This window comes from Anolis sagrei, chromosome 1 (genome assembly GCF_037176765.1).
Source record: "Anolis sagrei isolate rAnoSag1 chromosome 1, rAnoSag1.mat, whole genome shotgun sequence".
Classification (NCBI taxonomy): domain Eukaryota; kingdom Metazoa; phylum Chordata; class Lepidosauria; order Squamata; family Dactyloidae; genus Anolis; species Anolis sagrei.
This window is the reverse complement of record NC_090021.1, coordinates 230,497,641-230,513,758: the sequence shown is the minus strand read 5'-3', so window position 1 is coordinate 230,513,758 and position 16,118 is coordinate 230,497,641. Positions and strand designations below refer to the sequence as shown.

Below are 16,118 nucleotides of genomic sequence, written 5' to 3'. Positions count from 1 at the left end.
CATCATTATTTTTTCATAAATGCTACGTGATATTTGAGTCTAATAAATTTGTGTATGAAGCATCTCCCATAGTTGAAAGACATGGATCCAGTCTGCAGCCTATTTCCAGCACTTTGAATTATGATATTTGCTCTGGTTAAAGAATCATCACAGCAGCCACGTGGATTTCAGCCCCAGCTGAAATAAAAGCAGCCGGGTCATCTCCTCTATGAATTAATTATTCCTCTGTCTGGGAGACTCTGACACATCTCTCTCTCTCGCTTTCTCTTTTCTAGGATGCCTGTTTGATAGAAGACTTTGCTCCCAAGAAGAAGTCTGTGTGCAAGGTGAATTAACTTGGGATGGATGTGTGGGTGGATAGCTATTAGAGAGGCATTAATAGGGATGAGAGCAAAAAATAAAAGTATTCTGGCTGTTACTGGCCTGAAATATAATCTAAATTTCCTCATTTTGTTAAGCTATACTTTTCACATGGTGGAAGGAAGAGTTGGACAGCAATTCTTACAAGCAGGATCTGCTCTGGAAGTTCTACCATGGATCAACACAGAGCTTGAGAAAGATTGCTTGTTAAATTTTAGATCCCACCTATCTTCCAATGCTGGGACCAATAACAGATTTTTTTAAAGATACAATTCAATTGTCTATAAAAATTATTCAAAGGCAATATAAAACCATATGGAAAGGGGAAGAGTGGTGCAGCCCCCCTCTGATGTTGAATACCCCTTCACAACAGCAAATCAATTGCCCAAAGTACAGGGTTAGTCAAAATGCATAGGCCAATAAGCCATTCAATTGAATGGCTTATTGGCCTATGCATTTTGACTAACCCTGTATATCTATTGAACAACAGAGAGCCTAGCATGCCGTGGCAAGGAATTCTGCAACTGGGAATATTCTGTGAGTTAAAGTTTACAAGAGTTCCTTTTCACAGCTCCAGGCTAAGTCTAGGGCAGTGGTTTTCAACCTGTGGGTGCCCACGTGTTTTCGCCTACAACTCCCAGAAATCTCAGCCAGTTCACCAGCTGTTAGGATTTCTGGGAGGTGAAGGCCAAAACATCTGGGGACCCACAGGTTGAGCAGCACTGGTCTAGGGCTTATCTCTTTCTATGCTGGCATATGTCTTCAAGATACTTCTTAATATTGCAATCAGCTTTTCAGGTTAACAGCAATGCTTGCAAGCAGGATCTGGTCTGGAAGTTCTAGAGGAGTATATATTACTATTAGTCCCTGTGGGGTATATTGGTGGAGCAGCAGAGGGAAAGGAAAGGCTGATTACCTTGCCATAAAGACATTTAGGGATCCCTGGTGGTGAAGCGGGTTAAACTGCTGCTTGTTGAACTTGCTGACCAAAAGGTGGGTGGTTCAAATCTGGGGAGGCAGGTAAGCTCCTTCTCTTAGCCCCAGCTTCTACCAACCTAGCAGTTTGAAAACATGCAAATGTGAGTAGATCAATAGGTACTGCCCTGGTGGGATGGTAACAGCACTCCATGCAGTCATGCTGTCCACACGACCTAGGAGGTGTCTATGGACAATGCTGGGTCTTCAGCTTAGAAATGGAGATGAACACCGCCACCCCAGAGTTGGGCACGACTAAACTTAAGGTCAGGGAAAAACTGTACCTTTACTTAAAGATATTGTTTTTCTTTTCCTGTATCTCATAATGTGGCCGTAGGCATGCTTGCTTAGAAGTATGTGCGACCAAATTCTTTATGGTTTTCTCCCAGAAAAGTACACATAAGATTGCATAATCAAGCTAACACATGTACTTTTCTTAGGAAGGGCAGTGGTGCAATTTTTAAGCCATTTTATGCTCCTATTTATTTTTAAGTCTCCTCACTAAATGTGTGTTAGACTGCTAATTACCACCCCATCTGGCAGTTCATTATTCTGTGTACCTTTTCCTCTCCCCTCCCCATACCACTTGCCACTTGGGCTGTGTGGCACCCCATTCTGTGGTCATGTTGTACTTGCAGATGGCTTGTTTGGTCAATGCCAGGAAAGTTCGCAGCAAGACCGGCCTTATTTCCAGGTCTCCGCAGCTGTACTCCAACGTCTACAGGATGTCCTCCAGCACCTCATGGCACAAGGTGTGTTGTCTACCAGGCTGAATGACAATAGTAAACACAAAATGGGAAAATGGGCCAACTCTGCATGAAATTGGAGAGAGAGTTTATGAGCACTTTTGTGTTCTTTCCTGTAGCCTTGGCATCATTGCTTGCACACTTTATGTATTCACTTCTTTTTTTATTCAGTGCATTTGTATCTTGCCCTTTCATGAGTTTCCAGTTGCATACATAGCTCTCCTTCTCCCCACTTTATCTTCAAAACCACCTTGTAAAGTCAGGCTCAGAGAGAAAGAAAGATTGCAACTCATCCAAAGTCATCAGCGGTTTTGCTAGATATTCCTTCTAAATTCTTCCATATATTTTATACCAAGTATGAGAATCAGGCACCATCCAGATATTTTTGGACTGCAAGTTCCATTGGTCCTAACTAATATAAGTAATAATGAGGAATTGTAGTTCAGTAACATCATAATTCTCCCTCCTCTTTTATACCTTGTTAGTAGGGGTGGAATATCCTTTGATAAAACGTTGCTCTCATGCTTAGGAGGCTCCGTATCCTCTCAAGGTTTGGATTTAGTACCTAGCTTTGATTACCACACTCTTGTTATCTTTGCTTTCACATCTTCATGGCAGGATTGTCGTGGCAAGATGGTCTTACCCAGTACGTGATCTCCCGGGAAATGGAACGCATTCCTAAGCTTCACCTTCCAACCCTATGGGAGTCAGTGGCTGAGAACAGGTAGGGTCATCAAGTCGGGGATTCAAGAGTCCACCTTTTGTATGTCAGAATAAGGGGGAAGGTACCTACTCTCATACTCTCTTGCACTCTAAGTGACAGCTATCTATCAAACTTTTGACAATGGCAATGTATGTCTTAGTTCAAGAATGGAGATGCTGCTTCTCAGGAGTCACATATGATCCTGTGAACTTATTTTGTGGCCCACTAGATTCTCCCAAAAGCCCACACTCAAACATTGTGGGGTAAACATTAGTAAATCACTACTCTGACAGCCTCCGTGAGTTATGGGTAACTAAAATGCATCACACAAACCCTTCCAAAACCAGCAGAACACTGCTGTGGAGTGACATTGATGTCATTTCTAGTTTTGCCTGTCAAAAATGGTCTGCACCTTCTACAGTTGCCCAACCCTGATTAGCTGCATCATATTGGCCTTGAGTACAGGGCTTTCTCTTTTCCCGGGCAGCATAGAGACCAGGATTTGGGGTGGAGCATCTTAGGCAAGAGTTTTCTTTTCCCTTATCAGGATCCTGAACTTGTAATTTACATTACCAAAAAATGTTCATGTATATTTATGGAGCTTCTGTGATAATGCACATTGGGGGTGCTGGCCACTCAATGCAAATCAGGATTAAATTATTGAAATCCTCGTATTTCCCATGCCAGGATCAAGTCAAGGGCATGCTAACAATTTGTAAACAATTCAGAACACAACTCTTGAAGCCAGAAATTTTCATTAAAGTCAATATATATTGTATCTCTGAATTGGTTGTTCTGAGAGAATTTGGCTGTACAGAATAAGCCAGAATTAGAGCTAGAGCTGGGATTATGCAATAATGAACAGAAAAAAGATGTTTTGTTGGGTTGAAAAATGTGAATCCCTGTGTGCCCCTGGTGGTAAAATGACAGTGTCCTGGTTTGCTCTTTTTCCAGGCTTCCACCCATGTATCCAGCTCCCAGGAGAACGTCTTTGCCACCTGAGCCTGCTTCCCTCCAGACAGCTCACCAGCCCCCTCTCCCTCCTGCCCTCCTGCAGCGGTACTTGGAACTGTTGTTGGCCTCACAGCCTGAGCTGGGTTACAAGGATGCATTCCTCTCTTCCTACCCTCATCACCAGGTGTGTGTCCCAAAAGGCAACCTCTAACACCTTGTGGGGTGGCCCTTTCCTCTATGTCAGTGGTTTTCAACCTGTGGGTCCCCAGGTGTTTTGGCCCACAACTCCCAGAAATCCCAATCAGTTTACCGGCTGTTAGGATTTCTGGGAGTTGAAAGCCAAAACATCTGGGGACCCATAGGTTGAGAACCATTGCTTTATGTGGACTTTCCTCTAAAGCACTTTTATTTAAAACAGTAATGGGAAAACTGTGACCCTCCAGAAGTTGTTGTATTTCCAGCTCCCATCCGCTCTTACCACTGCCCATGCTGCCTGTGACTATCAAGAGCTGGGGCTCAGCTACATACATCTTTAAACCTTAAATAGCCTTTTATGTTAATTTAAAAAATAGATTGGTTAAAACGGGAGTGGAAATCTTGCAGTCCTCCAGATGTTGCTGAGGTCCAGTTCCCAGCATTCCACAACATTGACTTTGCTGTCTAGAGATACTGGGGTTTGCATTCCAATGTGATCTGCAGAGCTGCTATTTAAATAAAGGGTTATATCCCCAAAGCCTTCTTTTCAGTGGAGCAACTGTTACACAAATATCCCCTCCTGAAAGCAAATAGTACCAAAGACCATGATGTTCAAAATAAGGATAGTGAATACCATAGTGAATACCATGCAATTTGAAAGGCAGATTTCTGACTTTAATGTTTTCATTCATTGGGAATTTTTGGTGTTTTTTTTAACCAAGCAAACACATGTACCCATTAACTTATTTCTCTCTCTGTGCCCTGGGCTCTTCAAGTGATGGATCATCACTCAGTGGCAGAGCCAATTGTTTGTATAGAGTTGGTCCCTGGTTCAATCCTTAGGGTCTTCAGGTGGGGCTGGGAAAGTATTCTCCCTGAAACCTTGCAGAAAGAATTGCAAATCAATGCTGAGCTCAATGGAACAGCAGCTTGACTTGGAGTTCATCTATATTATAAAGTGAATTCAGTTTTACTTCCCTCCTGAAAACAAATGCTAGTCAGTTTTAACTGCCATGGCTCAATGAAGTGAGTTACAGTTTGGTGAGGAACCAGTGCTCTTTGGCATAGAGAAGGCGAAAACTACAACATCTGGGACCCCATTGTGTGTGTGTGTGTGTGTGTGTGTGTATGCCTGTATGCTATGGCAGTTAAAGTGGTATCAAGCTTCATTGCTTCTACATTATTGATGCACCCTTAGTTCAGGACAATGTTTCTTATGCTCCTCTCTTACGGTTCTGCTCCAGTTCAGCTACACCGATGGTAACTTCCAGGACCGCCCCAGCATTCACAACCCAGAGTCTCCCCTACTCCTGGACCGAGCCGCTGCTTCCAAGGCTCTTTTTGGGGCCAGCACTGCCCCTTCCTACAGGGGGCAGCAGGGACTGGATGGAGGTCAGCTGTTCCAAGACCTAGGAGCGCTGTACTTGACCCAGGAGCAGTCTGGAAAATCCAGGCCCAGGAGCCAGTACAAGCAAAGTTCCAGAAACAGCGGGGTCCTTCAGGACTATGGTGAAAGCTCTGAAGCTGGAGCAGATCCAGGTGAGGCTGTCTTTGCTTTCTTCAACATCTCTCCCTGTGCACTGTGTTGGTGAGGATCTCAGTTTGGAAACAGCTTGGAAAATGGCCTTTTGGACTACAACTCCTTGAGTTCCCATAGCCACGCTGGATGAAATTTTCTGGGAATCCATGCTCTAGTCCTGCAGTAACTACCTTTCATTTTTTTTCCCCTTGCTATCACAGACAAAGCTGTACAGAGGTTGATGGCAGTGCTTGCTAGCTATGGAATCAAACCGCAGGACATGCTCCGACTCCTACACTATCCAGGTAAATATGGCGATGTAATATAAGCTGTGGTTCTCAACCTGTGGGTTCCAGATGTTTTGGTTTTCAGCTCCCAGACATCCTAACAGCTGGTAAACTGACTGGGATTTCTGGGGGCCCAAAACACCTGGGGACCCACAGATTGAGGACCACTGTATAAGAGAATAAAAAATGTGTCTTTATGTAGCAGAAGTCACCACTGGTATAGGTGTTGCTGGAGAAAAGGAAAATGAAGAAAGACTGTGTCTAAAGACAAAAGAGTACAGGATCTGGACTATATCTCCATTCATAAAGGATAGGCTGTTGTGCATTGTAATTATTGTCCTAATTGTCTTGTTTCTTCATAAAGTCCAGAGCTACGGTTGTGTTAGGGTTCAGTCTGGAACCTGTTTTCCTATATCAGCACCTTTGTCTTGGTGCCTACAAGGAATAATAAAAATGAGAGTGATGATGAGGACCAAAAACTTCTAAAGTGGGACTTTCCAGATGCTGGATCACAATTCCCATTATCTCTTTCCCTTAATCCTGCTGACTGGGGCCAATAGTAATGGAATGGCCCCAGAAGGTCCAAGTTTCCACATTCATTTTGTAGCCAAGGCCACCCACCCACCCACCCTGCATATTTGGGACTATTGAAAAGCAGTTCTGAAACAAAACATTTGCCTTCTTGTCAAGCTTGAACTTTCCGATCTTGCAGAGTGAAAATTAAGCATTTCCCTTTTCTAATTCTCTCTCCAGCTGGTGGGCTTGGACCAGAAGCCCTGGAGTCTAAGCGGGTAAGCATAGTTCCTTCTGAGTGTATTCAGTAGATTGAAATTCAGAGCTAGTGTGGTGTAGTGGTTTACGTGCAGGACTGCAGGGTTTGAGCCGCCATTCAGGCATGGAAATCTACTGGATGGCCTTGGGCAAGTCACACTCAGAAGGCAAAGACAACACCCTTCCGAACAAATCTTAACAACCCAAGATGAGTCACCATAAGTTGTTGTTGGCATACAACATCCCCCACTTCATTAGATGCTCTGTCTGATGGCCAGTTTCTAGATGGACAGTTGTGAGACAGAATGGGCTTCAACAATTTGCAAGGCAAGATGAACCACTCATAGCTGGTCATTGCAGCTTAGAAGCAATGGTTACAGCTATCGCTAACCTCTAACAATTGACCAACCTCTTTCTCCTCAGGCAACAGAAGCTGAAATGCAACATGGGGAGAAGTTGGAGTTGCCACCTTTGCAGGGGACCCACAGTAGTGCTTTTCCCACAGAGGGACAAATTCTGGCCCAGAAGGAGACACTTGATCCAACTGAGGTCAGAACAGCAGTGACAACAGCTTCCCCAGGAAACTCTGATCCACTGCATGCTGCCAAGGAGGAAATAAGCAGCCCTGTGGAGCAGGTTGTGGTAAAGAAAAGCCACACGGCATATGGGGGACCCAGCAAGGAAGATCAGCGGACAGAGATGGCATTGGCTTCAGAGGAATACGGCTACATCGTCACCGACCAGAAGTGAGAGAGGGAGTAGGGGCTTGAAAATGGGGGAGAAACCAAGGAAATATGGGTGATGTCAATGGGGGGACAGATCTAATGTTTCAAAGATGGGACTAAATAAACATCTAGCATAGACACAAGGTCTAGAGAAGTGTGGTTGGGACTCTCTTGGTGTCAGGCTCTGCTGTGATGAGGCCACATCACTGATCTTGCTTCCTAATTGGACAGCAGGAGGGGAGGGTCTTGCCCTGTTCATCAGGTGAATGCAAATGTCGTAGACCAATGTCTTGTCCATCTGTTCTCTGTTACCAAGTAGTCCCCCATACACATACACTTATTGACTCCTAGTCTACTCTGTCTCTGTCTCCTGTAGGCCATTGGGACTTGCTGCTGGCATCAGGCTCCTGGAGATCCTAGCGGAACATGTGCATTTGTCTACCGCCAGCTTCATCAACATCAGGCAAGCAGCAGAACTCAAACGTCTGGGAATTCAGGAAGCAGAAGGGGGGAACCTGGAGTGCTGGTGACATATCTGTCAGAATAAGCTTCTCTTGGGGTTGAAGGATATTCAGGATCTTCCCAGCCTTTCCGGGTGGCTGATAGCCCATTGTCCTGATACATTCCCAAAGGTCACCAGGATGCTTGCTTGTATATATAGAAGGAGGTACTTAAGGTGGTTGAACTACTTCTGTTACACTGAATATGATTTTATTGCATGGGCAGAGAACTTAAAGGTGTCCTAGGCCCCTTCTACACTACCATATAATCCAGATTATCAAATCAGATAATCCACATTACTGCTTTGAACTGGATTATGTGAGTCTACATTGCTGTATAATCCAGTTCAAAGCAAATAATCTAAATGTTATATCACAGTGTAGAAAGGGCCTCAGGCAACTCTTCATCGCCATTACCATTTTTGCTATCCCTTGGATACCAAGAATGGGTAGCATGCAAGAATAGAAGGACGGGAATAGGGGACAAGAGAGAGGGCCTTTTCAGTGGTGGCTCCCCACCTCTGGAACACCCTCCACAGGGAAATTAGACAGACCCCATCCCTCCCCTCCCTTTGTAAGAGCTTGAAGACCTGGTGGTTTCAACAAGCCTTTGAGGATGACTAGTTCTAGCTCAGCCCTAGACATTGTTAAATATGGCCCTATTTTTCCTACCAGTTATCCAGGTCACTTCCTCTAATAGGCCCCGGAAATAAACAGCCATAGACCCTGCTATAGCACTGCACTTAATTCCTGGGCCCCTTAGAATTTTTGAGCTTGCACTAATCTCAGTCTAAGGCCTTTTAAATTGCCTTGAACAGGCAGGATTACTTTTAATATATATGTGTTATGGCAACAATATTTATGCTTATATTGTTTTGTTAATCTTATGGTTATGTTGTTTATTCTGTATGTATTGATAATGTTACTTGGAAACCGCTCTGATTCCCCCCAGTTATAAAAATAAATTATTATTATTATTATTATTATTATTATTATTATTATTATTACTATTGCTTACTGGGTAAGGGTGCACTTGGATAGGAATCGGACTCTTGTAACCTGAGCCCTCTCCCCCTGCAGTGTTGTGGGCCCGGCCCTCACTTTCCGCATCCGTCAAAACCACCAAAACCTGTCTTTGGGTGATGTGGCCAACAGGGCTGGTAAGCTGACTGCAAATGTATGAGAAGCCATCTGGTTACAGATCCATTGCCCTGTCCTGGTTTTACCAAGGGACTGGTAATTCTTGTCAAAGAGGTAAAATTTGGGGGTGGGGGGGGGTGGGCTTGAATCACAACACAGTCCCATAAGCCCCTGCTTCCCAACCTGTTTCTTCCTCTGTTCACATTCTTGTCCACTTTTCTTGCCCAGCTGGCTGGATGTTATTCCTCCTGAAGTCTCCCATGCCACCTGCCACTTGTACTTCAGTGAGCAAACTATCAATGGAGGAAATCATCTTTTATGAATCAAGGATTGGATAATTTCTTGTTTGAATTCTTTCTCCATCCTTTGAAAGAGCTGCTACTACTAACTTCTTTGAAATGAAAACTCCCAGATTCCCCTAGCCAGTAATCCAAAACAGTAATTTTCCAAGCTCTGTCCAGCAACCTATTAATAATTTCTCTCTTGAGAACTGTTGCTGTACCAGTCTCTCGTTCTCAAGATTGTGTTCCCAGATGGATTTCTTTTTCTGCCCCTTCCTCTCTTTTTCTCTTCTAGCACTGGTGAAGCCACAGCTGGAGACAGAGGTGGGAGTGAAGATCGTGCAGATGGGTGTTGGACAGGTAAATCTGGATGTGTTTGGCCATGCATTTTTTGTAACCTGTCTTTGTTTAGATGAAATGGGCAGGTGGCCCTGGATTCTAGGATGTAGAACAATGGCTTCAAATTACAGGAAAGGAGATTCCCCCTGAACATTAGGAAGAATTTCCTGACTGTGAGATCTGTTCAGCAGTGAAACTCTCTGCAATGGAGTGTGGCAGATACTCCTTCTTTGGGGGCTTTTAAACAGAGGCTGGATGGCCATCCAGGGGTGTTTTGAATGTGATGTTCCTGCTTTTTGGCAGGGGGTTGGACTGGATGGCCCATGAGGTCTCTTCCAACTCTATGATTCTAAGGATATGTGGATGTTGCTCTCATGGTTCACAGTATCCATGGAGCATTATCAGCCAAGAGCCAAGTATCATCCACCCAGTTCTAGAAATGTGTATGTAGGATGGAAGTACAAAGTTCAGGAGAGGGAATATGCTGCAATGCCTGCAGCATACAGTATTCTGGTGGGGTGAATGAAAATGTGCTAATGGTAGTGTGGACAAAGTTTGTTTTCCCAAGGAGGAAAGCAAAGCATATGAGAAAATGGGGTACCATTGGTCTTTCATAGGCATTGATTCTGCAGGTGGCACTACCTGTCAAGGTCCCAAATCCTATTATGGTAGATGAGGAACAATATTTAAAATATTTTAAAATATTCCCATCCCAGAAAATTTCCAAAGACAAACCTTGATTTTGGTTTGTCATTTTGTTTATGGGAAAACATTTGACTACACCATTGCATATAATGGGACTTGAGCATCCACAGTTTTTGACACCAAAGATCAGGAGATACCAAGGGGAAACTGTAGATATTTGATTTGAGTTCCACTGCAAAAGCAATCAAGCAACCTCTAATGGAGATGTGTATTATCCTCTTCATCATGTTATTGCAAAAAATCAGTTCCTCTCTCCAGTGAAAGCTCAGTTCTGATGTGTGTCTTCCCACAGCGCAATGAGGCAGCAACCTACCCACACCCAACACACTTTGGGGATACTTTTCGCTCTGTGCTGCTGACCTTTGTCTTACTGGCCTGCGTAGCTGGTGTTGTTATTGCTGCTGCGGTGGTCTTCTGCCTGCGCCAACATGCGAAGCAGCGAGAGAAAGAGCGGCTGGCAGGACTGGGCCCCGAGGGAGCTGCTGACAGCACCTTTGAGTACCAGGTACCACTTCAGTGGGCATTGGAGTAGGGAGCAGGGAACTGTCTTCTGCAATGGCTGGAGTGCTCTAGGCACACAAGGGAGTTGGGCCAGGGGAGGATCCTCCATGTCCCTTTCAAGACCAAGTATTAAATAATTATGGAAAGTGTGGAGGAAGGAGAACCTCAAAACTTCAAAGACCTGGTTTTGAGGAGAGAGTTTGTATCAAGAATTTTTACACTTTGCTTATTTATTTATTTATTTACATATTAGTTAACAGTTATAGCTAGCTTTTCTCCAATGGACACAAGATAGTGCACATGGCTCTTCTCTTTCTCGCTGTATCCCCACCACAAGAGCGTGACTCAGTGGGAACTTCAATCTGGGTTTTCTAATTCCCACTCCTTGCCCTCACCCCTACGTGACATAGTTCCTCTTCCTGGTTGCAAAGGAGTTCGCTCCTGTTTGGCTAGACCCACTCTGACTCCCATTGGCCTCAGATACCCCCAAGACAATTTGCTCCTGGTACCTGCGATTGAACAGGTGTATTTCCCCAACCTGTCAGCTGGCAAAAATGAGTCATTCTCTAATCATCAATGCCTTGTGTATTTATTTTGGCAACTCTTGAGTGCAGAGATAAGGGTATTTGGTGTTGTGGTTGGGAACGGGGGTGTCTTTGTCCACCTTAGTACTGGTGTTTGCCTTGTAATGGCTGCTCCTCCCTATGTGAACCTGTCCAGGCTGTTGTGGAATAGCTTTCTCAGCTGCAGCCTTTTCCACAGGAGCTCTGCCGGCAACATATGGCTGCCAAGTCACTCTTTGGTCGGGCAGAAGCCCCGCCGCCCACTGCCCCAGCCGAGAACTCTCGCGTCAGCAGCGTCTCCTCCCAGTTCAGCGATGCTCCGCAAGCCAGTCCCAGCTCCCACAGCAGCACACCATCCTGGTGTGAGGAGCCTGTCCAGTCCAACATGGATATCTCCACTGGTCACATGATCCTGGTGAGTCACATTAGCACTTAGTCTGATTCTGTCTGTATGTGTGTTTTGAGGGAAATACTTTATTAAGAGGCATGAGCTTATCAGATATGGCTTTCCAACTGCTAGGGCTTTCATTGCCGCATCTCCTGTATAACAAAATAGCATCCCTCATCCAGAATTTCAAAATACTCCAGAATCCAAAATTGTTTACACAGGTGGCTGAGATAGTGTTACCTTTTTCAATCTGATGGTCCAATAAACATTGTTTTGAGGACAAAGTTGTTAAAAAATAATGTATAAAATGAAGGTCATGCTGAGACTTTGACCCTATCTCCAAGACTTCTCATTATGTATACCTGTGCAAATGTAGGCATTCCAAAATCTGGAAAAAAAACCAGTCCCAAGTATGAGAGATGTTCAACCTGTACACATGTCAGACCGCATTGGACCTCTTATTTTAGAAACTAAGCAAAAGCAGCAGTGTAGTCAGAGGTCAAAGGATCAGAGGAAAGTTCCTATCATAGAGTTGGACAATTAATTGGTCTGTGTAATCCAGAATAATCAGTACTGACTGGCAATGGCTCTTAAGGGTTTTAAACAGAAGCTGTTAATTTTTTCCCCTGGCCCTCCCTAGAAATGCCAACGGCTAAAACTAAGGCTGACTATATACAAAGCCTGCGTTTTATAGCTTCAAAATTTGTACTGGCAGTTTTTATTTTGGGTGTCAGAGTTTTGAAATTTTCATCCTGTGGGCCACACTGATTGAAACCCTGGTCCAGAAGAGCCAGTGGCTACAGTAACCTGGGAAGTTGTGTGAGTTGTACTCCAGAGATAAAGAGAGGTTTTCTTTGTCTCTGGAGAAGAGAAGGTTGAGATGAGACATGCTAGCCATATACTGTATAAAGATATGAGGGGAAGTCAGAGGGAGGAGGGTTGTTTTCTGCTGCCCTGGAGACTAGGATGTGGAACAATGGCTTCAAACTACAGGAAAGGAGATTTCACCTGAACATTAGGAAGACATTCCTAACTGTGGAAACTGTTCAGCAGTGGAACTCTCTGCCCTGGAGTGTGGTGAGGCTCCTCCTTTGGAGGCTTTTAAACAGAAGTTGAATGTCCTTCTGTCAGGGGTGCTTTGAATGTGAATTTCCTGCTTCTTGTACTGGATGGTCAACGAGGTCCCTACCAACTCTATGATTCTTGCCCATAGTCAAGTTCAGGAAATGATCACTTTATTTCGTTCCCCACTCCCCTTTTTTGGCAGGCATACATGGAAGACCACCTACGCAATCGCGATCGGCTAGCCAAGGAGTGGCAAGCACTGTGCGCATATCAGGCTGAGCCAAGTTCATGTGATGCTGCCCAGTGTGAAGCCAATGTGAAGAAAAACCGCAACCCGGATTATGTGCCCTGTGAGTATCTCATAGTCACTGTATATAGGCAGCATAACAAGACAGAGTTCCCTCAACACTGGTAGTGTTACTTTTTTCAAGACCTTCACTGGCATAATGGGGCTGGAGTATAAGCCTGACTGATTAACTTGACCCATAATTTTCAGTCTTTTGGGTTTGGTTGGGTAAAAACTCTCAACACCCACCCCACAAGAAGTTTATCATTGACAGGCCTGAAGCCCACAATACCCCCAACTTCTCCACCTGTTCCAGCAGAGCGTTTTGCATTTACTCTTGGTACTTTCTGTTGTTCCCAGATGACCATGCCCGCATCAAACTGAAAGCAGAGAGCAACCCATCCCGGAGTGACTTCATTAATGCCAGTCCTATCGTGAGTGAAAAAGTCACCCAGATTCCCATGTTGAACACTTCCATCTAACCTCACTGCCCCCACTATAAGGAAGAACCTCTTCCATTCCTATTGGGACTTGACAGTCCATTGGAAGTGGCCCTCCAAAAGACCATAGGATTCTGGTTTAAAGGCAGCAGACCCATTATAAATGGAAGAACATCCCCCTCTGCTGTTTCCTGCTGTGTGACTCTTTCATTGAGTGCAAATGGCTTAATCTTCTGGGTTAGCATCCTCTGCCCTATCTACCCCAGTATTGCCAGTGCAGGAGAAGTTATGCTACATGTTGTCTGCCACCTGTCTCCCAGAATCAAGCACACCTTCACACTTTCTTGGTGTGAAGTCTTGCACTTCCAGTTAGACAACTTCTGCTCCACTCATCTTCAATCCCACTCTTTCAAATTGTCTGCACAATCTTTTGCCTTTGGAAGGAGATTGTATGGCCCTCTCTTTCTGCTTTCAGGCAGGAGATTTTAGTCATTTATCTGGGTGTCCTTGAGTGTGATAGTTGAGTGCAGTATTTCATGAGATAAAGCTGGCCCCAATTCAGCTTCCAAACAAATCCATTTGGAAATGGAGGTTGGACTGGATGGTCTCTTCCAACTCTATGATTCTATGTGGGCAGATCACCTCTCTTGATGCTAATGGATTAGTGAGATTTGGGAATTGTATTTCATATAGATAGATTATATTTTTGTTAATTTATGGACAAATATGATAGTTGTACTGGTGCAAGATCTCTAGTCAGAGTGAGCATGGTGAGCAGGCAGCCTTCCCCATCACTTTGGATTGTAATCATCATCTAATGCAGTGGTTCCTAACCTGTGGGTCCCCAAATGTTTTGGCCTTCAACTCCCAGAAATCCTAACCGCTGGTAAGCTGGCTAGGATTTCTGGGAGTTGTAGGCCAAAACACCTGGGGATCCATAGGTTGAGAACCACTAAGTTGGGAAGGATTGAGGAGACTTGTAACCCACTGTATCTTAGATGAGGGAAGGTTAGTTGCCAATCCTCAGCAAATACCTATTAGGAGCCTAGCCCCTTGTGGCTGCCTTCTCTCATCCTGGACTTAGCCCTTTCCCCATTTTGCCTCCCTCCAGGAAACCTACAGCGTTTATTCTTTCCATTACAGATTGACCATGATCCACGGATGCCAGCATACCTTGCCACTCAGGGGCCCTTGTCCCACACCATTGCTGATTTCTGGCAGGTGAGACCATGGGTGGCTTGGGGAAAAACTTGTCTGGAGTAGGTGATAGCGCCAAGGTGGCTTTTCCCATCTGAAGACTATTTTTCTGCACAGATCTTTCTGCACAGTTACTGCTTTTGTGTACTGCAATTCCACACCTGGATGAAATATTACTTGAGTCATAGTGCAAAGAAGTAACTTTTCCAAACTCTTCCTTATGCTGTCTATGAAAACATCCTTGTTCTGTATGCAGGTGTCCTTTTTTCAGATGCAATGAGAATTGGTATTTATTTATTTATTTCCATTGCAGCACCCAAAGTCACAGAAATTACTGAGAAAGGTCTAAAATAGTTCTATTCCACATGCTCATCAGTTATCAGGCAATCTTTGGAAAACATCTGGCTATGTCCCCATAGCCAGACATGAAATAATATCAGTGCTGAGGTCCATGATGTCATCCTGTGCTCTCAGCAATGTCATGATCATTTTGTGTCTGACTGTGAAGCTGTAGAAGTGCTTCTGTGAGCTGATTGTGAATCATGGAATAGTTATATGAGGCAGCTTCAGGGGTTTGGCATTAAGATATGGGCAAGGTATTTGATGCAGCTGTGCTGTGAGGATGGAGGGTTGAGGCCAGCGTCTGGCAAACCTCCGCCTCATATTTTGCCTTTTTATCTTTGTTTCACTGTTTCTAAACTGAGGGGACACTGAAACTCAATCTCTGACTGTCCTGGCTGGCCTCGCTTTCTAAATTAGGGGTGGGGATTGTGCTAGCCTCCTGGGACTCCTTGCAGTCTTCTAGGGCAGCAAGAGCTTCCAGTTCAACACAGTTCCTACCCCTGGTGTAAATTAGGAATTGTATTCCCTGTGGCCAAATAATTGCCCAAATCTTGATGGGTTGAAACATGTACCCTTGCTTTTAAAAAATGGAAGTAGAGATTGTCAATATGCTAAATTCTCTGCCCTGCAGAGTTGCAGGTGAGGCGCTGAGTACACTAACAGCACTGGGGTGGGTTTCATACCAGACTTGTTCACGTCCTGTTTGGAACAAGAAAGAGCCATTGTGGGAATGAGAGAGAATGGGTTTGTGTCAGTGTGTCTTTTGCCTCCTAAAGGTGAGATTATTGTAATCTCATTCTTGTCCCATGATCAATAGTCCACATTCTCTATACCTGCCTCGGTGGCGCAATGGGTTAAACCCTTGTGCTAGCTGAACTGCTGACCTGAAGGTCAGTGTTTCAAATCCACAAGACAGGGTGAGCTCCCATCTGTCAACTCCAGCTTCCCATGTGGGGACATGAGAGAAGCTTCCCACAGGATGGTAAAACATCTGGGTATCCCTTAGGCAACGTCTCTGCAGACGGCCAGTTCTCTCACACCAGAAGTGACTTGCAGTTTCTCAAGTCACTTCTAACACAACAACAACAACAACAAAAAATCCTACCTATTGGGGATGCTGCCTCATTTCAGTTTGG

General features: G+C 44.6%; 1 protein-coding gene across 1 annotated transcript in view; it reads left to right on the top strand.

The window, feature by feature from the left end:
• The window catches only part of PTPRN (protein tyrosine phosphatase receptor type N), a 57,663-nt gene that overhangs the window by 29,372 nt on the left and 12,173 nt on the right, over positions 1–16,118 (top strand). Inside the window, exons 2-17 of the mRNA XM_060772955.2 lie at positions 276–326; positions 1,974–2,087; positions 2,700–2,805; positions 3,739–3,922; positions 5,178–5,472; positions 5,674–5,757; positions 6,493–6,530; positions 6,934–7,256; positions 7,612–7,698; positions 8,816–8,895; positions 9,452–9,516; positions 10,493–10,705; positions 11,464–11,679; positions 12,920–13,067; positions 13,364–13,437; positions 14,587–14,664. Coding sequence (XP_060628938.2) covers positions 276–326; positions 1,974–2,087; positions 2,700–2,805; positions 3,739–3,922; positions 5,178–5,472; positions 5,674–5,757; positions 6,493–6,530; positions 6,934–7,256; positions 7,612–7,698; positions 8,816–8,895; positions 9,452–9,516; positions 10,493–10,705; positions 11,464–11,679; positions 12,920–13,067; positions 13,364–13,437; positions 14,587–14,664 — 2,156 coding nt within the window. The remainder of the gene's footprint in view (positions 1–275; positions 327–1,973; positions 2,088–2,699; positions 2,806–3,738; positions 3,923–5,177; positions 5,473–5,673; positions 5,758–6,492; positions 6,531–6,933; positions 7,257–7,611; positions 7,699–8,815; positions 8,896–9,451; positions 9,517–10,492; positions 10,706–11,463; positions 11,680–12,919; positions 13,068–13,363; positions 13,438–14,586; positions 14,665–16,118) is intronic.